Here is a 22,827-nt window from a genome sequence, read left to right as displayed (position 1 = left end):
CTATGCAGTTATATAGATTATGGTAATGGCACACTGCTGATGTATCAAATTTTGTTACAAAGCAAGGTTTCCACACTCCATGTCTGTCTCCTCACACACGCATCCATCTACGCCACCGCAGTATTCAAGTGTTTATGTAGGGACCCTAGTGGATATAAGCCTAAGTCTATATTATATCTCACCCTTATCAACTTATACATACTGTTGTAAGATGCGATAATGTTAATTCTTCACATATAGAACATTTACACCAAGAATAACAATATCGATTCATGGAAGTCAACTCAGTCTCACTTCGTACACAAAGAACGTGTTTCCAAATATCCCTGACCCATTATGTACCTCTGTAATCTGTAAGTACCTTTGTAACTTTTCATGATTGTGACCATATCTACCTGGAGTTCGTTACCTTCGCAACTTACTCAGCTATCAAAACTTTAAGGCTGTAACTTGTACACCACAAGTAATGAATAGTATTTTCATTCTTAAAATAAATTTAAGGTAAGCTCTCAGTGTATATACGCTGTGATATACATCTCTCAGTTTATATAACCTTGATATAATAATAATAATAAAAATTATTATTATTATTATTAATCAGCAGCAGAAGTTGTCCCAGTACCGCCCAAGTGATTTAATCATCCCCCAGAAAAAAAAACAAGAGACCCCCTTCAAGGCCAGGGTTCTGAGGGATGACTGAGTCATACCTTGATCACTATTGTGGCCACACCAGCAGCTGCTACCTCAACCACAAACCCTGCAAGCTACATGCTGTTTCTAGACTATTATAAGACACTTAACAAGCCTTACATAAGACGCTTGAGGAGCGTTACCTTCGCAGGTGACAAAGCTAACAATGAAAAATAAAATGCTCGTTTAGACGAACACAAGATTTTGTTCTCCTTTCACTAATCATTTTGCTTTTCTTGAAGCTAGTTACTTAACGTTGTGTTTACCTTGTCTTTTTACTAGTTATTTAATCCCATATTTGGATTCTCTTTCAGTTGTTTACTTAGTTTAGTGTTTAGCTTGTCATTAAACTAGACCCAATGGAAATAAGACAGTTTTCGATGACATCCTGACCTCAATGGCTTATCGTGTGGACTACTAACCCTCCGGGTTAAAAATTCGAGCAAAATCATCTGAAAAGTGAAGTTAGTTTTAGTTGTATTCCTCGTTGTTATGAGTAGGTGTGATTGGGTTTGAGTTGGTCCTGCTAGCATGAGCCAGCAAACTGGAGAGGTATGATGATACCGTCTGTATGTTGATAAGCACATGTGCACAATTCAAGACATTTAGTGAGGACTGAAGAAGCCACTTGTGGCGAAATTTGTCCTCAGTAAATGTCTTGAACTGTGAATATGTCTGTCTACATGAGCAAGTAGGCCTTCTTAAGTGTTCTACTATTTGTATGTTCCTATGAAAGGTGATTTCTTCTTACCTAGCTACAGGTTCTCAATGTGTGCCTGCTAGGAGGCTAAACATGTTTAAAGGAAACTTGTGCCAGGAGACACTTGTGTTTCATGACGTAACAAAAGAAACACCGCTGCTGTTGACTGGTGGTGTAGGCTTTAAACCTTAAAAACCGCCTTCTTTCCTTTGTTGTTTTTAACGGCCAGCAAACCTATATAATAGGTCAATAGGCCAGGGGCGCCCTTTTCATTGTCTTGACAGCTGGTCATCTGACAATTAAGAAGGGACAAGGAAGAAATAAGCCTGTCTGACACGAACTATCACTGCAATTAAACCTGCTTAAAATTCAGTTTATGTTAATATTATTACTGCCAAAAATATCTTAGAATAGTCAACATTTTATAAATTAAATTTCTCTAGAATATTGCAGTTAGCGAGAAGGTAACTGGTTTTAATTGCATGTGCTGCTTCATACTACAGCACGCATCAACGAGACCTCGTAAATACAGAGACCTTGCTACAAACAGGATGAAGGCCACACTAAACAAATACAATGTTGGGCAAACAAGTGGTGTGGACTACACATGAATACATTCACTGACAGACGCCTAACTTGGTATAAACCTTCGCAGTATTATGATGCCGACGAGTGGTTAAAAACAGACATGGAAGCAAACACTAGAACATGTATAACAGTTTGCTTGCATGTCTTCTTAAAGTCACCTACCTTCACTGCGTTGTATGTTAACATACAGAACTCAAGTGTAAAGCAAGTGTTGTTACTGTTTAATGCAGTCATCTTGAAGATCAACCTGGCGTTTCTTTTAATTATATAATAAGCCGATCAATGGTAAAGACCCTATGACGGAATGCAAGGCAACAAGTATCCTAGTATATGGTTGTAAAGACCTGCTTAGTATGGACCAGATCTACGTAACAAGCTAGTGCCTGGTAGTAAAACCTGCCTAGCATGGGCCAATAACCTTACTACTACCGTAGTATTATATTCTTATGTTTATAAAGCAACTTGCCACCTGAGCCCATGGTAACCTATTCCTCCAGAAGTTACTAGAATATTTATTTTCACGTTAAAAAAAATCTGGCCACTGCGTCTAATGTTGCGTTCCCATATCCTGTTTTATAATTTATTATTTCCAAGGCACGCCGATGTGGTGAACTTTTTAATTTAGCCATAAAACATTTCCGTCTGTCACTGACACACGCAAACATGTTGCAACAGAAAGAGGGAAAATATTTTAAATTTTAAAAGTATTATCGTTACAAATATATGTGCTACTAAACTCAAAAAGTATAAAACTTGATCAATGGCACAAACGAACTCACGTGGAGAAAATAAAAAGAATACTGTAAATTTCGGCTCACACTGAAGTGGGTCTCATTGAGAGAACGAAATACATGTATACAGTTGATAATATTAGCTTGTACTGTCTTCACCAATGTTCGTTTGTGATATAGACCTGATTGTGGAATATACAGCTTTGAAATTGGGTCCATAATTTTGAAACACCTGTATATACTGGGGAACTTCTCGGGAAGCGTGTTAAAATATCGGGAGTTTGACCCAAGGGGTCGACCACCACTTGGAAAATAGGATATAGTCGGGTTTGATCCAAAGAAGGGGAGAATAGCTCTTAATTACTTGGATTGAGTCCTACACTAGCATTACTCCACCTGACACAAAGACCCAGGCTAGGTCTACATAGTCATCATAGGTGAAACACTTCATAACTACAATAACCCTTAATTTGGAGAGAAAATTTTAGACAACGTTTCGGTTCGTTTTGGACCATTATCAAGGCACAGTACTCGCTCCCATCTTGTTCCTCATCCTCATATCCGACATAGACAAGGATGTCAGCCACAGCACCGTGTCTTCCTTTGCAGATGACACCCGAATCTGCATGACAGTGTCTTCCATTGCAGACACTGCAAGGCTCCAGGCGGACATCAACCAAATCTTTCAGTGGGCTGCAGAAAACAATATGAAGTTCAACGATGAGAAATTTCAATTACTCAGATATGGTAAACATGAGGAAATTAAATCTTCATCAGAGTACAAAACAAATTCTGGCCACAAAATAGAGCGAAACACCAACGTCAAAGACCTGGGAGTGATCATGTCGGAGGATCTCACCCTCAAGGACCATAACATTGTATCAATCGCATCTGCTAGAAAAATGACAGGATGGATAATGAGAACCTTCAAAACTAGGGAGGCCAAGCCCATGATGACACTCTTCAGGTCACTTGTTCTATCTAGGCTGGAATATTGCTGCACACTAACAGCACCTTTCAAGGCAGGTGAAATTGCCGACCTAGAAAATGTACAGAGAACTTTCACGGCGCGCATAACGGAGATAAAACACCTCAATTACTGGGAGCGCTTGAGGTTCCTAAACCTGTATTCCCTGGAACGCAGGAGGGAGAGATACATGATTATATACACCTGGAAAATCCTAGAGGGACTAGTACCGAACTTGCACACGAAAATCACTCACTACGAAAGCAAAAGACTTGGCAGACGATGCACCATCCCCCCAATGAAAAGCAGGGGTGTCACTAGCACGTTAAGAGACCATACAATAAGTGTCAGGGGCCCGAGACTGTTCAACTGCCTCCCAGCACACATAAGGGGGATTACCAACAGACCCCTGGCAGTCTTCAAGCTAGCACTGGACAAGCACCTAAAGTCAGTTCCTGATCAGCCGGGCTGTGGCTCGTACGTTGGTTTGCGTGCAGCCAGCAGCAACAGCCTGGTTGATCAGGCTCTGATCCACCAGGAGGCCTGGTCACAGACCGGGCCGCGGGGGCGTTGACCCCCGGAACTCTCTCCAGGTAAACTCCAGCCATTTGTCCATTTACTAGCCAGACCCAAGGAGACTTAAACTGACTGATCAAGCGGCACATAGACACAGCACAAGAATAATACAGATATTCTCAACCAGTTAATAGCTCTCACATAATGTGGTCTTTAATTTTTAACGGGGTGGACCGGTAAGCCAGTGGAAGGTCTCGGCCATGTGACCAGAAGCTCCAGCTAATTAACAAACCAACACATAGGATACGTACACCTCTTGGAGTACATATCATGTGCATTTTCTTTGATCCCTTGTTAAGCAACTCATTCTCTTACCTTCCAAAAGCATCTGTGTTGATTTCTCTCAAGCGGTTTGCAGCAAATTTCTGCTATGGTAGTTATGCAAGGATTTTTTTTAATGTTTAAGGCACGCATCATCAGCCACCCATTTGTCTTTACAACAGTGAAATGATGTCTGTGATTAAGAGGACGGGCAGTTATAAGGGATTAATTTATTCATGACTGGTGGTGAACGGATGACACGCAGCCTAAATAGCCCTTTGAGTATGAAACAAGCATTCTTTCTAATAACTAGCCAACCGGGTCCTAATTTAAGGAACGTGTCAAGAAACACTTCTGTTTCCTGACGAACAAACCACCACTACTCTAGGCCTATTCTGTAGGCCTACTTGCTCATATCTGATGTATCTAGTAGAGTTCCATACCTGCACAGTCTCCGGGCACCTCAGAGATGATTCACCCTTAGTTATTCATTTAAATTTGTATTATCTTAAACTCACTGTGTAAAGAACTCTACTAAACATCAATGGGATGACAGAAAATATGCATTAGTATGTACTCAAGGGGAACGTTTCCTTAAGAAGTTTAATATGAAGAACTATTGTTTGCTAATGATGTGCAACAAGAAGCAGTGTTTGTCGAAGATGTGCAACAAGAAGCAGTGTTTGCTAAAGATGTGCAACAAGAAGCAGTGTTTGTCGAAGATGTGCAACAAGAAGCAATGTTTGTCGAAGATGTGCAACAAGAAGCAATGTTTGTCGAAGATGTGCAACAAGAAGCAATGTTTGTCGAAGATGTGCAACAAGAAGCAATGTTTGTTGAAGATGTGCAACAAGAAGCAATGTTTGTTGAAGATGTGCAACAAGAAGCAATGTTTGTTGAAGATGTGCAACAAGAAGCAATGTTTGCTGAAGATGTGCAACAAGAAGCAGTGTTTGTTGATGTGCAACAAGAAGCAATGTTTGCTGAAGATGTGCAACAAGAAGCAATGTTTGTCGAAGATGTGCAACAAGAAGCAATGTTTGTTGAAGATGTGCAACAAGAAGCAGTGTTTGTTGAAGATGTGCAACAAGAAGCAATGTTTGTTGAAGATGTGCAACAAGAAGCAGTGTTTGTTGAAGATGTGCAACAAGAAGCAATGTTTGCTAAAGATGTGCAACAAGAAGCAATGTTTGCTGAAGATGTGCAACAAGAAGCAATGTTTGCTGAAGATGTGCAACAAGAAGTAGTGTTTGCTGAAGATGTGCAACAATAAGTAGTGTTTGCTGAAGATGTGCAACAAGAAGTAGTGTTTGCTGAAGATGTGCAACAAGAAGTAGTGTTTGCTGAAGATGTGCAACAAGAAGTAGTGTTTGCTGAAGATGTGCAACAAGAAGTAGTGTTTGCTGAAGATGTGCAACAAGAAGTAGTGTTTGCTGAAGATGTGCAACAAGAAGTAGTGTTTGCTGAAGATGTGCAACAAGAAGTAGTGTTTGCTGAAGATGTGCAACAAGAAGCAATGTTTGCTGAAGATGTGCAACAAGAAGCAGTGTTTGCTGAAGATGTGCAACAAGAAGTAGTGTTTGCTGAAGATGTGGAACAAGAAGTAGTGTTTGCTGAAGATGTGGAACAAGAAGTAGTGTTTGCTGAAGATGTGCAACAAGAAGCAATGTTTGCTGAAGATGTGGAACAAGAAGTAGTGTTTGCTGAGGATGTGCAACAAGAAGCAATGTTTGCTGAAGATGTGCAACAAGAAGCAATGTTTGCTGAAGATGTGCAACAAGAAGCAATGTTTGCTGAAGATGTGCAACAAGAAGCAATGTTTGCTGAAGATGTGGAACAAGAAGCAGTGTTTGCTGAAGATGTGCAACAAGAAGCAATGTTTGCTGAAGATGTGCAACAAGAAGCAATGTTTGCTGAGGATGTGCAACAAGAAGCAATGTTTGCTGAAGATGTGCAACAAGAAGCAATGTTTGCTGAAGATGTGCAACAAGAAGCAGTGTTTGCTGAAGATGTGCAACAAGAAGCAATGTTTGCTGAAGATGTGCAACAAGAAGCAATGTTTGCTGAAGATGTGCAACAAGAAGCAATGTTTGCTGAAGATGTGCAACAAGAAGCAGTGTTTGCTGAAGATGTGCAACAAGAAGCAATGTTTGCTGAAGATGTGCAACAAGAAGCAGTATTTGCTGAAGATGTGCAACAAGAAGTAGTGTTTGCTGAAGATGTGCAACAAGAAGCAGTGTTTGCTGAAGATGTGCAACAAGAAGCAATGTTTGCTGAAGATGTGCAATTAAACGTACTAATGTTTGCTAAGTTGTTTAATATAAAGCTGTATTGTTTCCCGATGAAGTACAATAAGAATTTAGGATTTACTGGAGATTTCTAATATGAACCAATTTTTTCCCCTCAAAATGTTTAATGAGAACCTACGATGTTACCTCAAGATATTTAATAAATACTATTTTCTAAAGATGCTTAATATAAGAACCAATAACATTTCTTGAACTTACCTATATTCTATTCCGTGGGGTCAATAGACAAAGTGGAGCTGTTTGCCAAACTCGTTCCTACTTCACTACCTTTACACCAGGAAACTCTTTCTAACCCTCGTTTGTTCCATCTTTGTGTTTAGATTCCTTCAGCAGCTCCTCATTATGTTCCCAGTCGTTGTCTATCCCGTACATATCTACCTGGAGGAGTCTACCTGGAGGGCATTCCGGGGATCAACGTCCCCGCGGCCCGGTCCACGACCAGGCCTCCCGGTGGATCAGGGCCTGATCAACGAGGCTGTTACTGCTGGCCGCACGTAATCCAACGTACGAACCACAGCCCGGCTGATCCGGCACTGAGGATCTTGCATGTCGTGATCATATCACCTCCTAAATCTTCAAGTGATGAGAGGTCATGACCTGCAGGTCCGGCACCAGTCTCCTAGAAACCTCTGGACCTGCTGGAGAATCTTCATATGCTTCACTCTATGTACTCGCCTAGTTGCGGTTGCAGGGGTCGAGTCTCAGTCTCAGTCTCCACTTCGAAGCTCTGAGTCCCACAGTTTGAGCTAGAGAGGAACCCTTCTTGTGTGTGTGTGTGTGTGTGTGTGTGTGTGTGTGTGTGTGTGTGTGTGTGTGTGTGTGTGTGTGTGTGTGTGTGTACTCACCTAGTTGTACTCACCTAGTTGAGGTTGCGGGGGTCGAGTCCGAGCTCCTGGCCCCGCCTCTTCACTGATCGCTACTAGGTCACTCTCCCTGAACCGTGAGCTTTATCATACCTCTGCTTAAAGCTATGTCTGGATCCTGCCTCCACTACATCGCTTCCCAAACTATTCCACTTACTGACTACTGACTGTGTGTATGTGTGTGTGTGTGTGTGTGTGTGTGTACTCACTGAGTTGTGCTTTCAGGGGTCGAGACACTGGAATCATATATCAAGAAAACTTTAATACTGAAGGTGAATAAACTTACCTTGGTAATATCTAGCGGGCATGGCGACTAGCAGATAACAAGATCCGTAGACTACAGCTGACGTCTTGTATTCAAGTAATGATCTTCTCGTAATTCACACTCACACTAAACTTTCCAGATATTGTTTTCTTGCTTAAACTCACTCGATATACAATTTCTAGATAATGTTTCTATTTCTATAATGCTTAGTGACTTCCAGGAAATTTGCATTAGACGTATCCTCCTATTAGCGTAGATTTTCTACTGTCTTTTGGTATTTGTATACTTCGACAAAATTGTTATGCTTGAAACAACAACAACGAAGCATAAATTAGTCCAACAGTGGTCGTACATGAACTATCATCACTATCTACAACTTCAGAGTAGATGTAGAGTTCTTTTTCTTAACCAGGTTCATTATTTTCAACAATTAACGAGGCAGTAGTTTGATGTGGCAATAATCTTATAAACTGCTTTACAAATATGCAGATATATTATTGTTTTTAAAAGTTATTTGTAAAAAAGGAATTCTCAATATGAATATTTCAACGCAGATTGTTTATTTCAAGCAGATTGTTTATTAAACTAATATTTCATTAATTCTTGTTCCATAATAAGTGCTGAACTAAGTCCAATGTTAATTTGCTGGCATTTAAAAAAAAACACCTATGAGAGACAAAATATATTATAAATATTAGTTTTATGTTTAACCAGTGTTGCCTCTTTGGTTAATAACGCTTCTAAATATTCCTCGAAGAAGATACAGAAGCGCATAACAACATATTCTGATTTTGAGAATTAACTCTAATGTTGTATATTACATCGCAGTCTCTCTCTCTCTCTCTCTCTCTCTCTCTCTCTCTCTCTATCTCTCACACACACACACTACAGTGACTCAGACCGGGTTGACCTCACAAGTTCAAAGGTCAGCAGATGAACTGTGAAGTGTGTGTCTTTTTTTTCCTTTCATCTCGCACAGCACCTGCCTGTTTAACGAGGCTTCCACTCTCTCCCACAACCGTTCACAGAGATCCCTTCACCGATCTGTTCATGGCATTTTATTGAGAAAACGTTTCGTCCACCAGGGGCAATCAATTCTCACCAATGATGAAACGTCTCCTCAATAAAATGCCGTATTATATACTGTCGACTTTTTATTTAAAACACAATGAAGTTTTTGGTAAGGCCAATTAAATTTTAGATAAGGACACTTAATTTTAGATGGCACTTAAATACCTAAATAACTAATACAAATATAAAAATGTTAAGGTAATTAATTAGTCATTTTTACCATTATAAAGCTAATGGACCGTCCAATGCGCTGATTTAATTTGGTCAGAATTTGCTCGAGATTTGGTAGGTTGAGCACAACCGCTTAAAAATATTTACTTAATGTCGTGTCTCCCCCGCCTCACCCACCCAACTCCCAGCGCCACCCCATCTGTAGAGGGTACTTCTCCCCTAACCCACGATGTCAGCGATGGCACTGCAGGGAGTGCCGGGATCACAGGAACTTCCACTACAGGGACAGCATCGTGGAGTTCGACCGCGAGGCAGCTGTCAGGTGTGCCACAGGCAGTGTGTACTCAGTTCCTCAAGCTTCAACATCCGTGCACACGAGGCCCTGGGATCTTCAATCAACTTGGCGTCCACCAAGACGCTGACATGTCCCTAGGGCAGCTCTCCATCGGGCTGCTAACGGAGTCACTGGCTTCTTGGACCTCTTGGGGAGGGTCGATGGTGCTCGTGCAAGCAGCAGATCCCTGGGCAACTTGCTGCTGTTTGCAATGGCTGTCTGCCGAGGAGAGACAGGCACCTAGCAACATCTGTTGTTGGGGCAATGGATGAATTCCCTACTATGTTTGTTAACTGCTCATTACTCTGTAATTTGTCTATGATAGTAATCATGTAATAACGTGTTTATCATTCATTACCTTTGAAACTTGTCATGAGTGTGACCAGCTCTACCTGGAGCTCATTACCTTTGCAACTTGGTCATGATTATGACCAGATCTAGTTCATTACCTTTGTAACTTGCTCAGCTATCAAAACTTTGGAGTCCAGTCCCTGGACCAATTATGTACCTCTGTAATCTTTTGACTACCGCCCACAGGATGGGTATGGGGTGCATAATAAACATTAAACTAACTCTAGATATTGGAAAATACCAACTGGAATTACATTTAATATACTGAATAACAGATGAAGTAAATCATTGCGTATTTTTAATATACCTTCACCACTGATGAGTTTCGAGTTTTTCTACTCCCAGAGGCCGGCCCTGGGCCAGGCTTGTTTGGTCATTGCCTGGTCAACCAGGTTGTTGCTACTGGCTGTTGCTGCTCACTTCCATCACGGCCTGGCTGATCTGCAGTTGGTGGACATACTTGTCGAGTTTCCTCGTGAAAACTTCTACATTGGTCCCAGTAGTATTTGATATTTTTTAGTAAGATATTAAATAGTATGGGACCACGGATGTTGATACAATGTTTTCTTATTGTACCCACAGAGGCCTTGCTTTTCACTGGGTTTATTTTACACTTCTCCCGTATCTTCCTCTCCAATATGTTATGGCAGTGTGCAGATATGGGACTAGTCCCTCAAGTACTTTCCCCATATATATTACCATATCCTGTATCTTCTTCGTTCCAGAGAGAATACATTTAGGGTTAAAGCGTTCATATATATATATATATATATATATATATATATATATACACACACACAAACTCTAATCTCTGGTCGAAGGAGACTCGAACCTACAAACCTTGGGACAAGGTACGAAGTGCTCTAACCACCGTACCACACTGGACAATACCTTCGTGCCCAGCCAAAGTTAGACGTTTTGATCCAAGGCAGCCAGCATTCAGGCAGGTGGTATTAGGTATTTCATCTCATCCCCTGCATGCATCGACCGACGAGAGATTTTTACAATGATTAGAATTCGCAGAACAGGCGAAATATTCACAAACACTAATCTCTGGCCGAAGGTGACACAGTAGGAGTAAATTTCAGTCTATAAGGCCCTCTTCTGAAGGGGACCAGCTAAGTACATAAACTTTAATGTAGAAAAAACAGCAAGAAAAATATTTTATAGCATATTAAAAATAACTGCTAAACTCGTATGGGTCATATATAAAGTAAGCAAAGAACAAAAAACGGGGAAAGTTCCCTCACTCTCTCTCTCTCTCTCTCTAGTTCCTTGCACAATTGTTATGGGAACTACACACATTCTACATCACTGAACTCTCAATGACTTCACATCAGTTGCTCGATCTTTACATGTTTTTTTTTTTTTTTTTTTTTTTGCTTAAACCACATTCTCACGGCGTCCTCCATGAATGAAGAATAAAATCGAGTCGAGAGTTCAGTGACTGAAGACGAACGATGCTTACTGAACCTCCACAACGGAAGGAGACTTAATGTTTTTTCTGAAGCCTAATTAATAAAAAAAAGGTTAATTTACTCACTGGCAACACTAACCTAGCGTGTGTTTGCCAGCATCTCTGCCATAACCTGCTATATATTGTTAAAGTCTGCTTTAACTTGCTAAAAATCTACAAACATCTGCTATAACTTGCTAAAAATCTACAAACCTGCTATAACTTGCTAAAAATCTACAAACATCTGTTATAACTTGCTAAAAATCTACAAACATCTGCTATAACTTGCTAAAAAATCTACAAACATCTGCTACAACTTGCTAAAAATCTACAAACATCTGCTATAACTTGCTAAAAGCTGTTAACTATAGGAAAACCTGTCACATTGTTGTCATAACCTGCAAAAATCTGCAAGCATCTTCTATAACTTGCCAAAATACGTAAAAGCTACCAGGCTGTTGCTGTTGATAGCCTTTATCTTAATGTCTCGCTCAAGCAGGTCTTGACAGCATGAAGTCATGAAACATGATAAGAGTACTCGCCATGCAGGAAGCCTCGTGAGTTATGCTGTTTCATGTGATGTTGACATAGACTCGTCTCGTTACCTCTTTTACAAACCACTAATCATCATAGCAATTCACTGTAACTATTATTATTTTATCCACGGAAGCTGAGGAGGAAGAAAAGAACGGAGGGGAAGAGAAGAAAAAAAGAGGTTAACAAAAAGGAGGAAGAGGAAGGAGGAGAAAGATGAAGTTAATAATGAAGAGCAAAATTCTTCACAACATGAAGGAAAAAGAAGGCTTTCCTTTAACCTTAAGAAAGGTAAAAGTTTTTAAAGATTCTGTGGCTAAAGTATCATGTACACACCTTGTAACACATCTCGTTTGTTTATGTTTAAACCTTAGAAAATCTATTATATTACTAGTATTATTATTTTTATGTGGAAGACTCTAAACAGTAAGACTTGCATCAGCTCTATAGAATGGGAGGTAAACAGGTTTATCCAAAGATCAAGAGCGCTTTGTCTTTAGTACATAGTTTACAGTTGAAAATATGCTATACGAACTGGCATGTGTGTGTCTGCTCCAAACAAGCCCGCACAAACTGAACGTCACAGCAAGTCCGCCCATTAAACACTCCAGATTTATCCTGCCAAACCTATACCTAATTTATGGTTATCGCTAATGATTAGGCAAATACATGTACAAACAGACAAATTATTGACACAGGACGCCACAAGCATAACTGCATCTGTAACAAAGTAGGCAACTACAGGGTCATTTTACACACACACACACACACACACACACACACACACACACACACACACTACACGTCTATATATAGAAAACAGCCGTAGGAAACGTAATCATACGTATTTATTAAAAAAAAGAACAATTTAAGGGTTGGTAAGAGAGAGTCAGTGATGTTTAGTAATGTGGGCCACACCCTGGGCAAAACTCCACACCCTGCTGGGAACCACACCTCTCATATTACAATTATGTTATAACAGCGGAGAAACACTAAATCCGTACATACATCATACAGCGCCTGAGGAATGAGAGGCAATTAGGTTTGATTAAAGGAAAAGTAAGGTAGCTTCAGTTTCTTGAACGAAGGGCGTCATCGGCACCCAGGCACCTTCCCTGAAGGCACGAGATACTAAGAAACTGCAAAATGGTGTCGTATTAAGGCAGTGCAAACGCTCCTAAGTGAACTAAAGTGACGATATATTCCATACTTAGCTTTTCCAGGTAAGCTAAGTCACTGAGACCTTGATACACGCCCCCGACACATCGTAGCTAACATTCCACACCCCTACACACACACACACACGGCTAAAATGTGTTATAAAACGTACGTGACCGTCACCCACAATAACTGCACTTGGTCGAAAGATTCCGGCTATTTGGATAATTTTGGATAGCGCGCTACCAGCTGTTTATACCTTTACACAGGTTTAGATGGTACAATGTCAGTTACAAAATGTGTCACCACTTTAGACTAGTCTATTGGTTTAGACGGTGCGCTACCATTTGTTTCAAGTGCTACCGGTTTAGATAGTACGCTTCGCGTTTAGATAGTGTTATCGTTTAGTGTGCTACTAGTTATTTAAAGCGCTACTAAACATTTTTCACTTCACAATTACACTATCTGTAACTGAACTCAACAGTACTTCATTTGGTCGTTCCTTTGGAGTACATGTGTGTTGTACCACACACTATATATACATAGGTTGTAATGTAATGCGTTCGGTCAATTAAAGGGATCCTGTAACGTGCGAGTTTGGCCGTAAATTATTCCCAAAAATATCCATTATTAGGTTGATTGTCATGGATATTGTTTTCTGTAATTATAAGAAACGTAACCTAACCTAACGAAACCCAACCTAAAACAATTAACCTCACTCCGCCATCGGTAGATATGAGACTATATTTTATTTGATTTTTGCTTGTTCGTTATAAATGGCCAGGAGCGTCAACACAACTATTGATGGGCCCTGACGTGCTGTACGTTCCAAAACAGTTTTTTTTTTTTTTTGCTAATAGCTCCAAGATTAACAATTCGCACATGAAATAACAATTTGTGCAAGAGTATAGATAACATGCTTATACTTCAAGAAATAAAATAATGCGTGATTTCTCAAAAGGAATGGGCTCCATATTAACCCATATTTGTATTACAATACATATTATATATATGTAGCACATGTTTCTGCTACACATTATAGTACTAACACACCACGTACATGTTAATATTTCCTGTGACATACCTGTGTTCGAGAGGTTCGAAAGATCTATTATCATTGCAGTCTGGGTGAGACTAACTTCTGTTTCGAGCAATCAGGCTGTTTCTGCCTGCAGACCTAAACAACCATCACAACCTTATTGATCTGGTACTTGCTGTTCCAGTTTCCTCTTGAAAACTATATTTGTTCCACCTAAACTTCTCATATCTGCTGGAAACAGGTTGCGTCTTGGGCTACGAATGTCGAGTGTTCTCTAAACATGTCTATGGCGCCCCTACTTTTCAACATTTACTCTACACTTCCTCCAGTATCTCTCACTCCTGCAAGTGGTAATGTCAGTGTCTAAACTGGGGACCTGACCCTTAGGTATCTTCTGTGTATATATATTATCAAATATTTGTTCACGATTCCAGAGTACATTACAAATACTTCGAAAATCACAGTTTCAAATGATACATTCTGAGCGCTTTGAGGATCACCATGGTAGAGTACATTTTAAGTGTTTTCAGTAGTTCAAGTGTAGCAGCAGACAGTAATTTAGGTCCAGTTACTAGGGTTTAGTGAGGCAGGAGGAGCGCGCTGCAGCTTCACCCACCTCTCTCACTTCCTTTGGCAGACTGACGCACCAACACCACCCGTGTTCTCCAGTCTCCACCCACTGATTTGTTTGTGTTCAGGTGGTGGTGGTGCGTTGGCGAAGGTGGTGGTGCGTTGGCGAAGGTGGTGGCGGGTTGCCGGAGGAGGTGGGTTGCAGAAGTTGATGGTAAGTCGCCGGAGGAGTTGGTTGTAGTGGAGGTGGGTTGCCGGATATGGTGGTGGTGCTGGCGAGTTGAAGGAGGACGTGGTGGTGTTGGTGATGGTGGGTAGCCGGAGATGGTGGTTGTAAAGGAGACGCGGCTTACTGGATGAGGTGGTGGTGGTGGTGGTGGTAGTGGCTTGCTGGAAGGGGTGGTTTACCTGGAGTTTACCTGGAGAGGGTTTCGGGGGTCAAAGTTCCCGCGGCTCGGTCTGAGACCAGGCTTGCTGGAAGGGGTGGTGGTAGTGGCTTGCTGGAAGGGGTGGTGGTGGTGGTAGTGGCTTGCTGGAAGGGGTGGTGGTGGTGGTAGTGGCTTGCTGGAAGGGATGGTGGAGGGTTGGATGAAGTTGTGGCAGTGGAGTGTTAGAGGTGGTGGAGACTTGTTGGAGACTGTTATGGTGGAGGAAGGTTACTGGAGGGGTTTGGTTAATAATTGGGTTGAAAAAGCCTATCTACTACACGAGGGTCATTAAGGCTGCACGTAACTTTTCCACCATCAGACAAAAGTACTTTAATCTCTTAAATAGGGATTAAAGTAAACTCTCAGTGCGCGCACGCACACACACACACACACACACACACACACACACACACACACACACACACACACACACACACACACACACACACACACACACACACACACACACACACACACACACACTCGCACACACACACACACACACACACACGCACACACACACACTAGGTGAGTACACACACACACACACACACACACACACACACACACAAGGGGAGGTGCTGAAGGAAAGAAGAGTTGTAACAGAAAGGGAAAAGATGGTGAGGTGAGGAAGTGGGAGTGTATTGAAGAATGTGGGAGCAGCAACTCTAGAGATGAAGCGAAGGAGGATACAAGACAAAGGAGTGAAGGAGGGAGGGAGGGAGGATACAACTATCACAGGTGTGGTTGAAAAAGGATGAGAGACGAGGATAATGAAAATAATTATTATAATTATTATTATTATTAAAACAATGAAAATCTGACATAGCCATGTCTACCTCGCTCAGTGGCTGCCCTTTCCCTATACACCTTTCCCATCGAACGGGGAAAGTTGTATAGACAAGGAAGACAGTGGCATGGTATTTTCATAACATTATTTGACAGGCATTGTGCGGAAACCTGTTACCCAAAACTTGAAGGCTTGCAGCAGAACTAGAGTGACTTGCACAGGATATGACCTCCAGTAGAAATAGTTCTTTTAACACATCTACATAGTATTTTTCCCTCTCGACGTGATCCACAATAGTGGGCTAACACACCGTGTACCTATTTTTACTGTTAAGTGGGCAGGGGCAGCAAGTGTAAGGAAATTAGTCCATATGTTACGCCAGGCTCGAAACCCAAACTAAGGACCTCTCAGTTGTAAGCCGAACATCGACCACTGAGTCAGGGAAGACAGGGTGTGGGACTGTCCTGCAAGGGTCCGGAAGATGACGTCAAGTTGGCCGCTGGCGAGGAGGAATGGGTGAAGCAGGAAGGGAAGAAGGAGGGGAAGGAAAAAAATTGCGTACAGAAGGGACAATGAGGAGTATTAAAAAGAGGAACACTCAGAAATTAACGCTTAGTAATGTGTAAAATACGAATATTGTAAAATGAGGATGGTTGTCATTATAAAGAAAATATAAATTATATATATATATATATATATATATATATATATATATATATATATATATATATATATATATATATATATATATATATATATATATACAAGGAATTCGCAAGAGCAGGCGAAATACCTGGAGTTTACTGGAGAGAGTTTCGGGGGTCAACGCCCCCGCGGCCCGGTCTGTGAGCAGGCCTCCTGGTGGATCAGTGCCTGATCAACCAGGCTGTTGCTGCTGGCTGCACGCAAACCAACGTACGAGCCACAGCCCGGCTGATCAGGAACTGACTTTAGGTGCTTGTCCAGTGCCAGCTTGAAGACTGCCAGGGGTCTGTTGGTAATCCCCCTTATGTGTGCTGGGAGGCAGTTGAACAGTCTCGGGCCCCTGACACTTATTGTATGGTCTCTTAACGTGCTAGTGACACCCCTGCTTTTCATTGGGGGGATGGTGCATCGTCTGCCAAGTCTTTTGCTTTCGTAGTGAGTGATTTTCGTGTGCAAGTTCGGTACTAGTCCCTCTAGGATTTTCCAGGTGTATATAATCATGTATCTCTCCCTCCTGCGTTCCAGGGAATACAGGTTTAGAAACCTCAAGCGCTCCCAGTAATTGAGGTGTTTTATCTCCGTTATGCGCGCCGTGAAAGTTCTCTGTACATTTTCTAGGTCGGCAATTTCACCTGCCTTGAAAGGTGCTGTTAGAGTGCAGCAATATTCCAGCCTAGATAGAACAAGTGACCTGAAGAGTGTCATCATGGGCTTGGCCTCCCTAGTTTTGAAGGTTCTCATTATCCATCCTGTCATTTTTCTAGCAGATGCGATTGATACAATGTTATGGTCCTTGAAGGTGAGATCCTCCGACATAATCACTCCCAGGTCTTTGACGTTGGTGTTTCGCTCTATTTTGTGGCCAGAATTTGTTTTGTACTCTGATGAAGATTTAATTTCCTCATGTTTACCATATCTGAGTAATTGAAATTTCTCATCGTTGAACTTCATATTGTTTTCTGCAGCCCACTGAAAGATTTGGTTGATGTCCGCCTGGAGCCTTGCAGTGTCTGCAATGGAAGACACTGTCATGCAGATTCGGGTGTCATCTGCAAAGGAAGACACGGTGCTGTGGCTGACATCCTTGTCTATGTCGGATATGAGGATGAGGAACAAGATGGGAGCTAGTACTGTGCCTTGTGGAACAGAGCTTTTCACCGTAGCTGCCTCGGACTTTACTCTGTTGACGACTACTCTCTGTGTTCTGTTAGTGAGGAAATTATAGATCCATCGACCGACTTTTCCTGTTATTCCTTTAGCGCGCATTTTGTGCGCTATTACGCCATGGTCACACTTGTCGAAGGCTTTTGCAAAGTCTGTATATATTACATCTGCATTCTTTTTGTCTTCTAGTGCATTTAGGACCTTGTCGTAGTGATCCAGTAGTTGAGACAGACAGGAGTGACCTGTTCTAAACCCATGTTGCCCTGGGTTGTGTAACTGATGGGTTTCTAGATGGGTGGTGATCTTGCTTCTTAGGACCCTTTCAAAGATTTTTATGATATGGGATGTTAGTGCTATTGGTCTGTAGTTCTTTGCTGTTGCTTTACTGCCCCCTTTGTGGAGTGGGGCTATGTCTGTTGTTTTTAGTAACACTGATCTCTGGCTGAAGGAGACTCGAACCTACGAACCTTGGCACAAGGTACGCAGTGCTTTACCAATCTACCCACACTGGACAATACTTTGTCGTGCAACTTGCGTTACACGTTGATCCAGCAACTTGCAAAGTTGCAGAAAAGATGTCCAAGCGAATATGATCCCAGAGGACGTCTTCACTGGGATCGTTTTCGTTTGGACATCTTCCTCTTTTCTGCAACTTTGCAAGCTCCTGATGGTGTGTTGATTGCAACAAGAGGTGCCTAGAGTTATCATTCTGTTCCCCCCCCTAGTTGTTTTGCATTCTACATCGCTTGGTTTGCAATATTTCCAATTATATATATATATATATATATATATATATATATATATATATATATATATATATATATATATATATATATATATATTAATGTATATATATTGGGCACACGCCACAGCTCTGAAGAGCAGGATGAGATTTTCGCATTATAATCAGTGACAAACATGTAACAATATGTACTAGACATGTATCTCTCACACCTCATGTACTGTATATGCCATCTTTATATCAACAATGTATCTCTTAAACCTTTTGTACCATATTATGTAATAAAATACTCCTATTGGCAAAAAAGAATGAAAAGATGGCGTGGTAGGGGAAGCGGAATATTCAAACGGCTTCAGGAAGAAATCCAAATATTCTTCCTTGAAGCCTTTTTATCCACTTCTCCGAGGCTGTGGGTCCCACAATTTACACCAGAGGTGGACCCCATTATATATGTGTGTATATATATATATATATATATATATATATATATATATATATATATATATATATATATGTGTGTGTGTGTGTGTGTGTGTGTGTGTGTGTGTGTGTGTGTGTGTGTGTGTGTGTGTGTGTGTGTGTGTGTGTGTGTTTGTGTGTGTGTGTGTGTGTGTGTGTGTGTGTGTGTGTGTGTGTGTGTGTGTGTGTGTGTGTGCGTGCGTGCTCAAACAACCTCAAGAATAAATCTATTTTCCTTGAAGCCTTTTTATTGACATCTCTGAGGCTATGGGTCTCCACACCTGCACCTGCAGGACCAAACGTAAAAGGCCACAAAAACAAGTGAGAGTACCGTAAATTTCTTGTCCCAGGTGTAGAGTAATTAACATAAGTATGACAAGAGTATGTGTTAGGTCATAAGAGGGATAGCAAGGATGGGGACGGGGAAGGACTGACGTAGAATACAGCTGTGAAAAAAAGTGGTAGAGAGAAACAGAGATAAGAAAGGTTATGTGGAAAATTGCATTTATCTGAATAACTAATTATGTACATAACAGTAAATGATAACAAAGATAATTATTATTTATCAATGTTACACAGACAAGTAGGAATTTGGGACACCTAGGTCGCAAAAAATCTCCCCCTTCGATACCTACCACTGTCATAACCACAAGTTGCTCTGGACCTACTAATTAAATAAAATATAAATACACCAGGAATACTGGTAAATATATAAATTTGTGGACTGTATATTAAAAATAATAAATGGTTATATATATACACAATTACATAACAGAAGGAAAATATATCTTAATATCACTCACCAATTTGACTGGAGATTAATGTGTATCATACTCAGAAAACCTCACTCTAAATCTATGAAAATAATGCTGGCCAGAATTACATACAAATCTAGAGAGCTTATCTGAGGTTCCGGGAGCTGTCTTGTCCAGTCGTCTGATATCTCAAGTTATGCAGGAATGCACATCCACCAATTTCGCCTCCTATTTGAGAGGTGTCAACACAATTTTAACCTCTAGAGCACGAAAAATTCTTCCCATTACACCAACGTTTGTACAAAATTCAAAACCAAGATGGCGAGTCTCCTCTCCGCAGACGCAGGCTTTCCGTTTTCTATGACATAAATATTATTAAATACAGTATGGCCATCTATTTACATATAAATACTGAATTTCTGGAAAATATATACAGTACTTTCCACAGGTTAAGTAGCCTGACCATTTTCAATGTGTTTCATGAGTGATTTTAATTACAATGGCTAAATGTTACTACAAAACGTATCATTCACTTAATTTTTTGTTCTTTATTAAAGTTCGTGGAAAATACACCAGCTAAACATAATTTAATAGAGACCAAACCTATAAGTGAAAAATACATGTTTTATAATATCATTTATAAAAAGTAACTTTCCAGGCTTGCTGAAATTACGTTGTTACAGATAATAACACTAGCCAAGTAGTAATTCAGTTATGAGCTCAATGGAACCGAAGTGTAAATTATAAGTAAAAAGAGTGAAATTAGTTACAGAACCGCAAAAAGATGTTCGAATGACCAACCATTAAATTAAATGGAATCTTTCAGCTTTAACACTGATTTATTATGGACAAGATGTAAACAAGGGATACCAGCATTTCGTGGCAAACTATTTATGGCTTGAGTAGACTGTTGAATGATAATGTTGCTACAACCCCACCCCCCTCCCTGCCTCAAGGGTTAGGTGTCTTGATGTTATATCACTACTCTCGGAGATCAAAACTGACCACCTCCCATTTCCCCGACAATGTAATATCCTTAAGCGTTATCGCCTCACTACAAACATAATAATAATATAATAATTAATAATAATTTAGATAATATCGAGGGAGCAGACGTTGACAAGACCCAAGGTACGAAACCTCTTGACATCTGTCGGTCAGGAAAACTACTGTTGTGGAGGTCAAGAAAACTTTCATTCCTAACACTGCTGCACTCTCAAGAACTCTTGATCTATTGTCAAGAACTTCTCCATGACCTATGCAGTGAATATTGTTTTCAGTTACAAGGATGCCGGTTCCATTTCCTTCTTACATAATTTTTCACTTTCACAGTATAGTGAGTCTTATGGACAAGAGTGTCGAACAACTGATCTGGTACTGTATCCAAAAGCCAAAAGTATCTAGTTGAACAACAGTTAGGGCTACTCAGCAATATATCTTTGGTACACTTTCTGGCTAAGTTGGTACTGTCGTGGACTTACACCTGCAAATCCGCTCGTTCGGTCCTCTGTATTCCTCACACAATTTGTTACTTTAACGATATGGTAAGATTTTAATTTCACTTTAATAATGTCGTCTCATTCTTTGTTTATTTACCTCGTGAGGCTCGTTTTTTAGTGCGTTTTCTGTCTCTTATTCTCTTGTCCTGTCTTTCAGTTCTCTTAGTTTTGAGTGTAAGAAAGTGGTGACTCATTCACGTAAATGCTAGATAAATAAATAATGATGCTGGTTTCTTCGACAAATGTTTCATGTTTTCCTTTAAGTCTTCCAACTTGAAGATATATGAGATGCCTAAGTAGACAGATATATCAGCTTAGTGGTGAGAGTCGACTAAGACCCGCGTCAGGAAACACTTGTCCTGTTTCCTAACTTAACCCTAACCTCATGGCACAGATTCAGCTGAAAAAGAATAAGATTTCAGAAGATTCTACAGTCCTAGGATAATGAAGTGCAATGATTATTGTTTTATCTTTATTTTTTTAAGTAAGGTAGTCCGCTAAGCCAATGGAAGGTCTCGGTCAGGTGACCAATGAACTATTGGTTATATTCGCCGGAGAAGAGAATACTGAATCCTTGACTGGCCAAGAGAAACCTAGCATTACTTACAAATCAGCCCGTTACAGACGATAATTGCATCCAAAGGATGTTTTTATTTCTAATTATTACATTTTATAGTCCATAAAACGAGGAAAAAATAGAGCAAAATAACAAATAAAATGAAGATTTTTTAAGTATTTTTTTTACACCGCTGAATTCACCAGCTAAGAGATATCCTATCCAAGTTCACTTACAGCCCGAAAACTATTATGCTACCTCAGCTCCTTTACAGGCTAAAATGTGCTATCCTAGTTAGGTTAATATCTTTATTATGCACCCCATACCCATCTTGTGGGCGGAAGTCAAAAAGATTACAGAGGTACAGTCCAGGGACTGAGCCGCAAAGTTTCGATAGCTGAACATGATACAAAAGCAATGACCCATTCACACTTCCACACCTGATCACAATTGCAATGAGTTTTTTTTTTTTTTTTTTTCAACAAGTCGGCCGTCTCCCACCGAGGCAATGAGTTATTAATACATATATTAGCTTTATTTACAGTGAGCAAAGTCAGGGTATTTATCCAGAATGGTCTGTAATATACCACTGTGGATAAAATATTTTGATATATCTTAAACATTTCTGAGTGAGTTGACTCTTGAGTTCACCAATTTTATCTCACTCCTGTATATAATAACGCAAGGTGTGACAACAGTCCATCTGGCAAAGTTTACATTTCGTCTGGTCTACATCTGGTGGTAGTCATTTAACCAATTAATCCAGCCAGAGCCGGGCGATAGAGACATCCAAGAGTCTGCTTATTTTGTTGGATGCATCATAGACATGTGGCTCCTCCTGCATGACAGAATGATGATAGATGGACTGACTGGTGTCTATCCTCCCTCAGCTCATTTACAAATTCAAATCTGCTAGCCTACCTTAGCTCACTTACAGACTAAAAGCTGCTAGCCTACCTCAGCTCATTTCAACGCCCAGCTCCATCTATGGTAATACTGCCCCCCTCCCCAGGATGTCATCCATAGCAGTCGGCTAATACCAAGTTGCCATAAGTGAACAGGGCCAGCAAGTATTGCTTTTTCCAGGTATTAACC

General features: G+C 40.6%; 1 protein-coding gene across 5 annotated transcripts in view; it reads right to left on the bottom strand.

The window, feature by feature from the left end:
• Window positions 1–22,827, bottom strand: part of LOC128700191 (NHS-like protein 3) — a 171,457-nt gene that overhangs the window by 93,831 nt on the left and 54,799 nt on the right. The window contains exons 1-2 of one of the 5 annotated variants that reach the window (XM_053793238.2): window positions 14,681–14,818; window positions 7,972–8,616 (exon numbers count right to left, since the gene is read on the bottom strand). The exons of 2 other annotated variants lie outside the window; for them this stretch is intronic. In XM_053793238.2, coding sequence (XP_053649213.1) covers window positions 7,972–7,993 — 22 coding nt within the window. In that variant the 5' untranslated portion in view covers window positions 7,994–8,616; window positions 14,681–14,818. Of the gene's footprint in view, window positions 1–7,971; window positions 8,617–14,109; window positions 14,819–22,827 lie in introns of those variants that run through there. 2 more of the 5 variants (XM_053793237.2, XM_053793236.2) reach the window with 2 other exon arrangements.

This window comes from Cherax quadricarinatus, chromosome 74 (assembly GCF_038502225.1).
Source record: "Cherax quadricarinatus isolate ZL_2023a chromosome 74, ASM3850222v1, whole genome shotgun sequence".
In the NCBI taxonomy this organism is placed as follows: domain Eukaryota; kingdom Metazoa; phylum Arthropoda; class Malacostraca; order Decapoda; family Parastacidae; genus Cherax; species Cherax quadricarinatus.
Note: the sequence above shows the minus strand (reverse complement) of the source record. Positions and strands in the feature narration are given on the sequence as shown.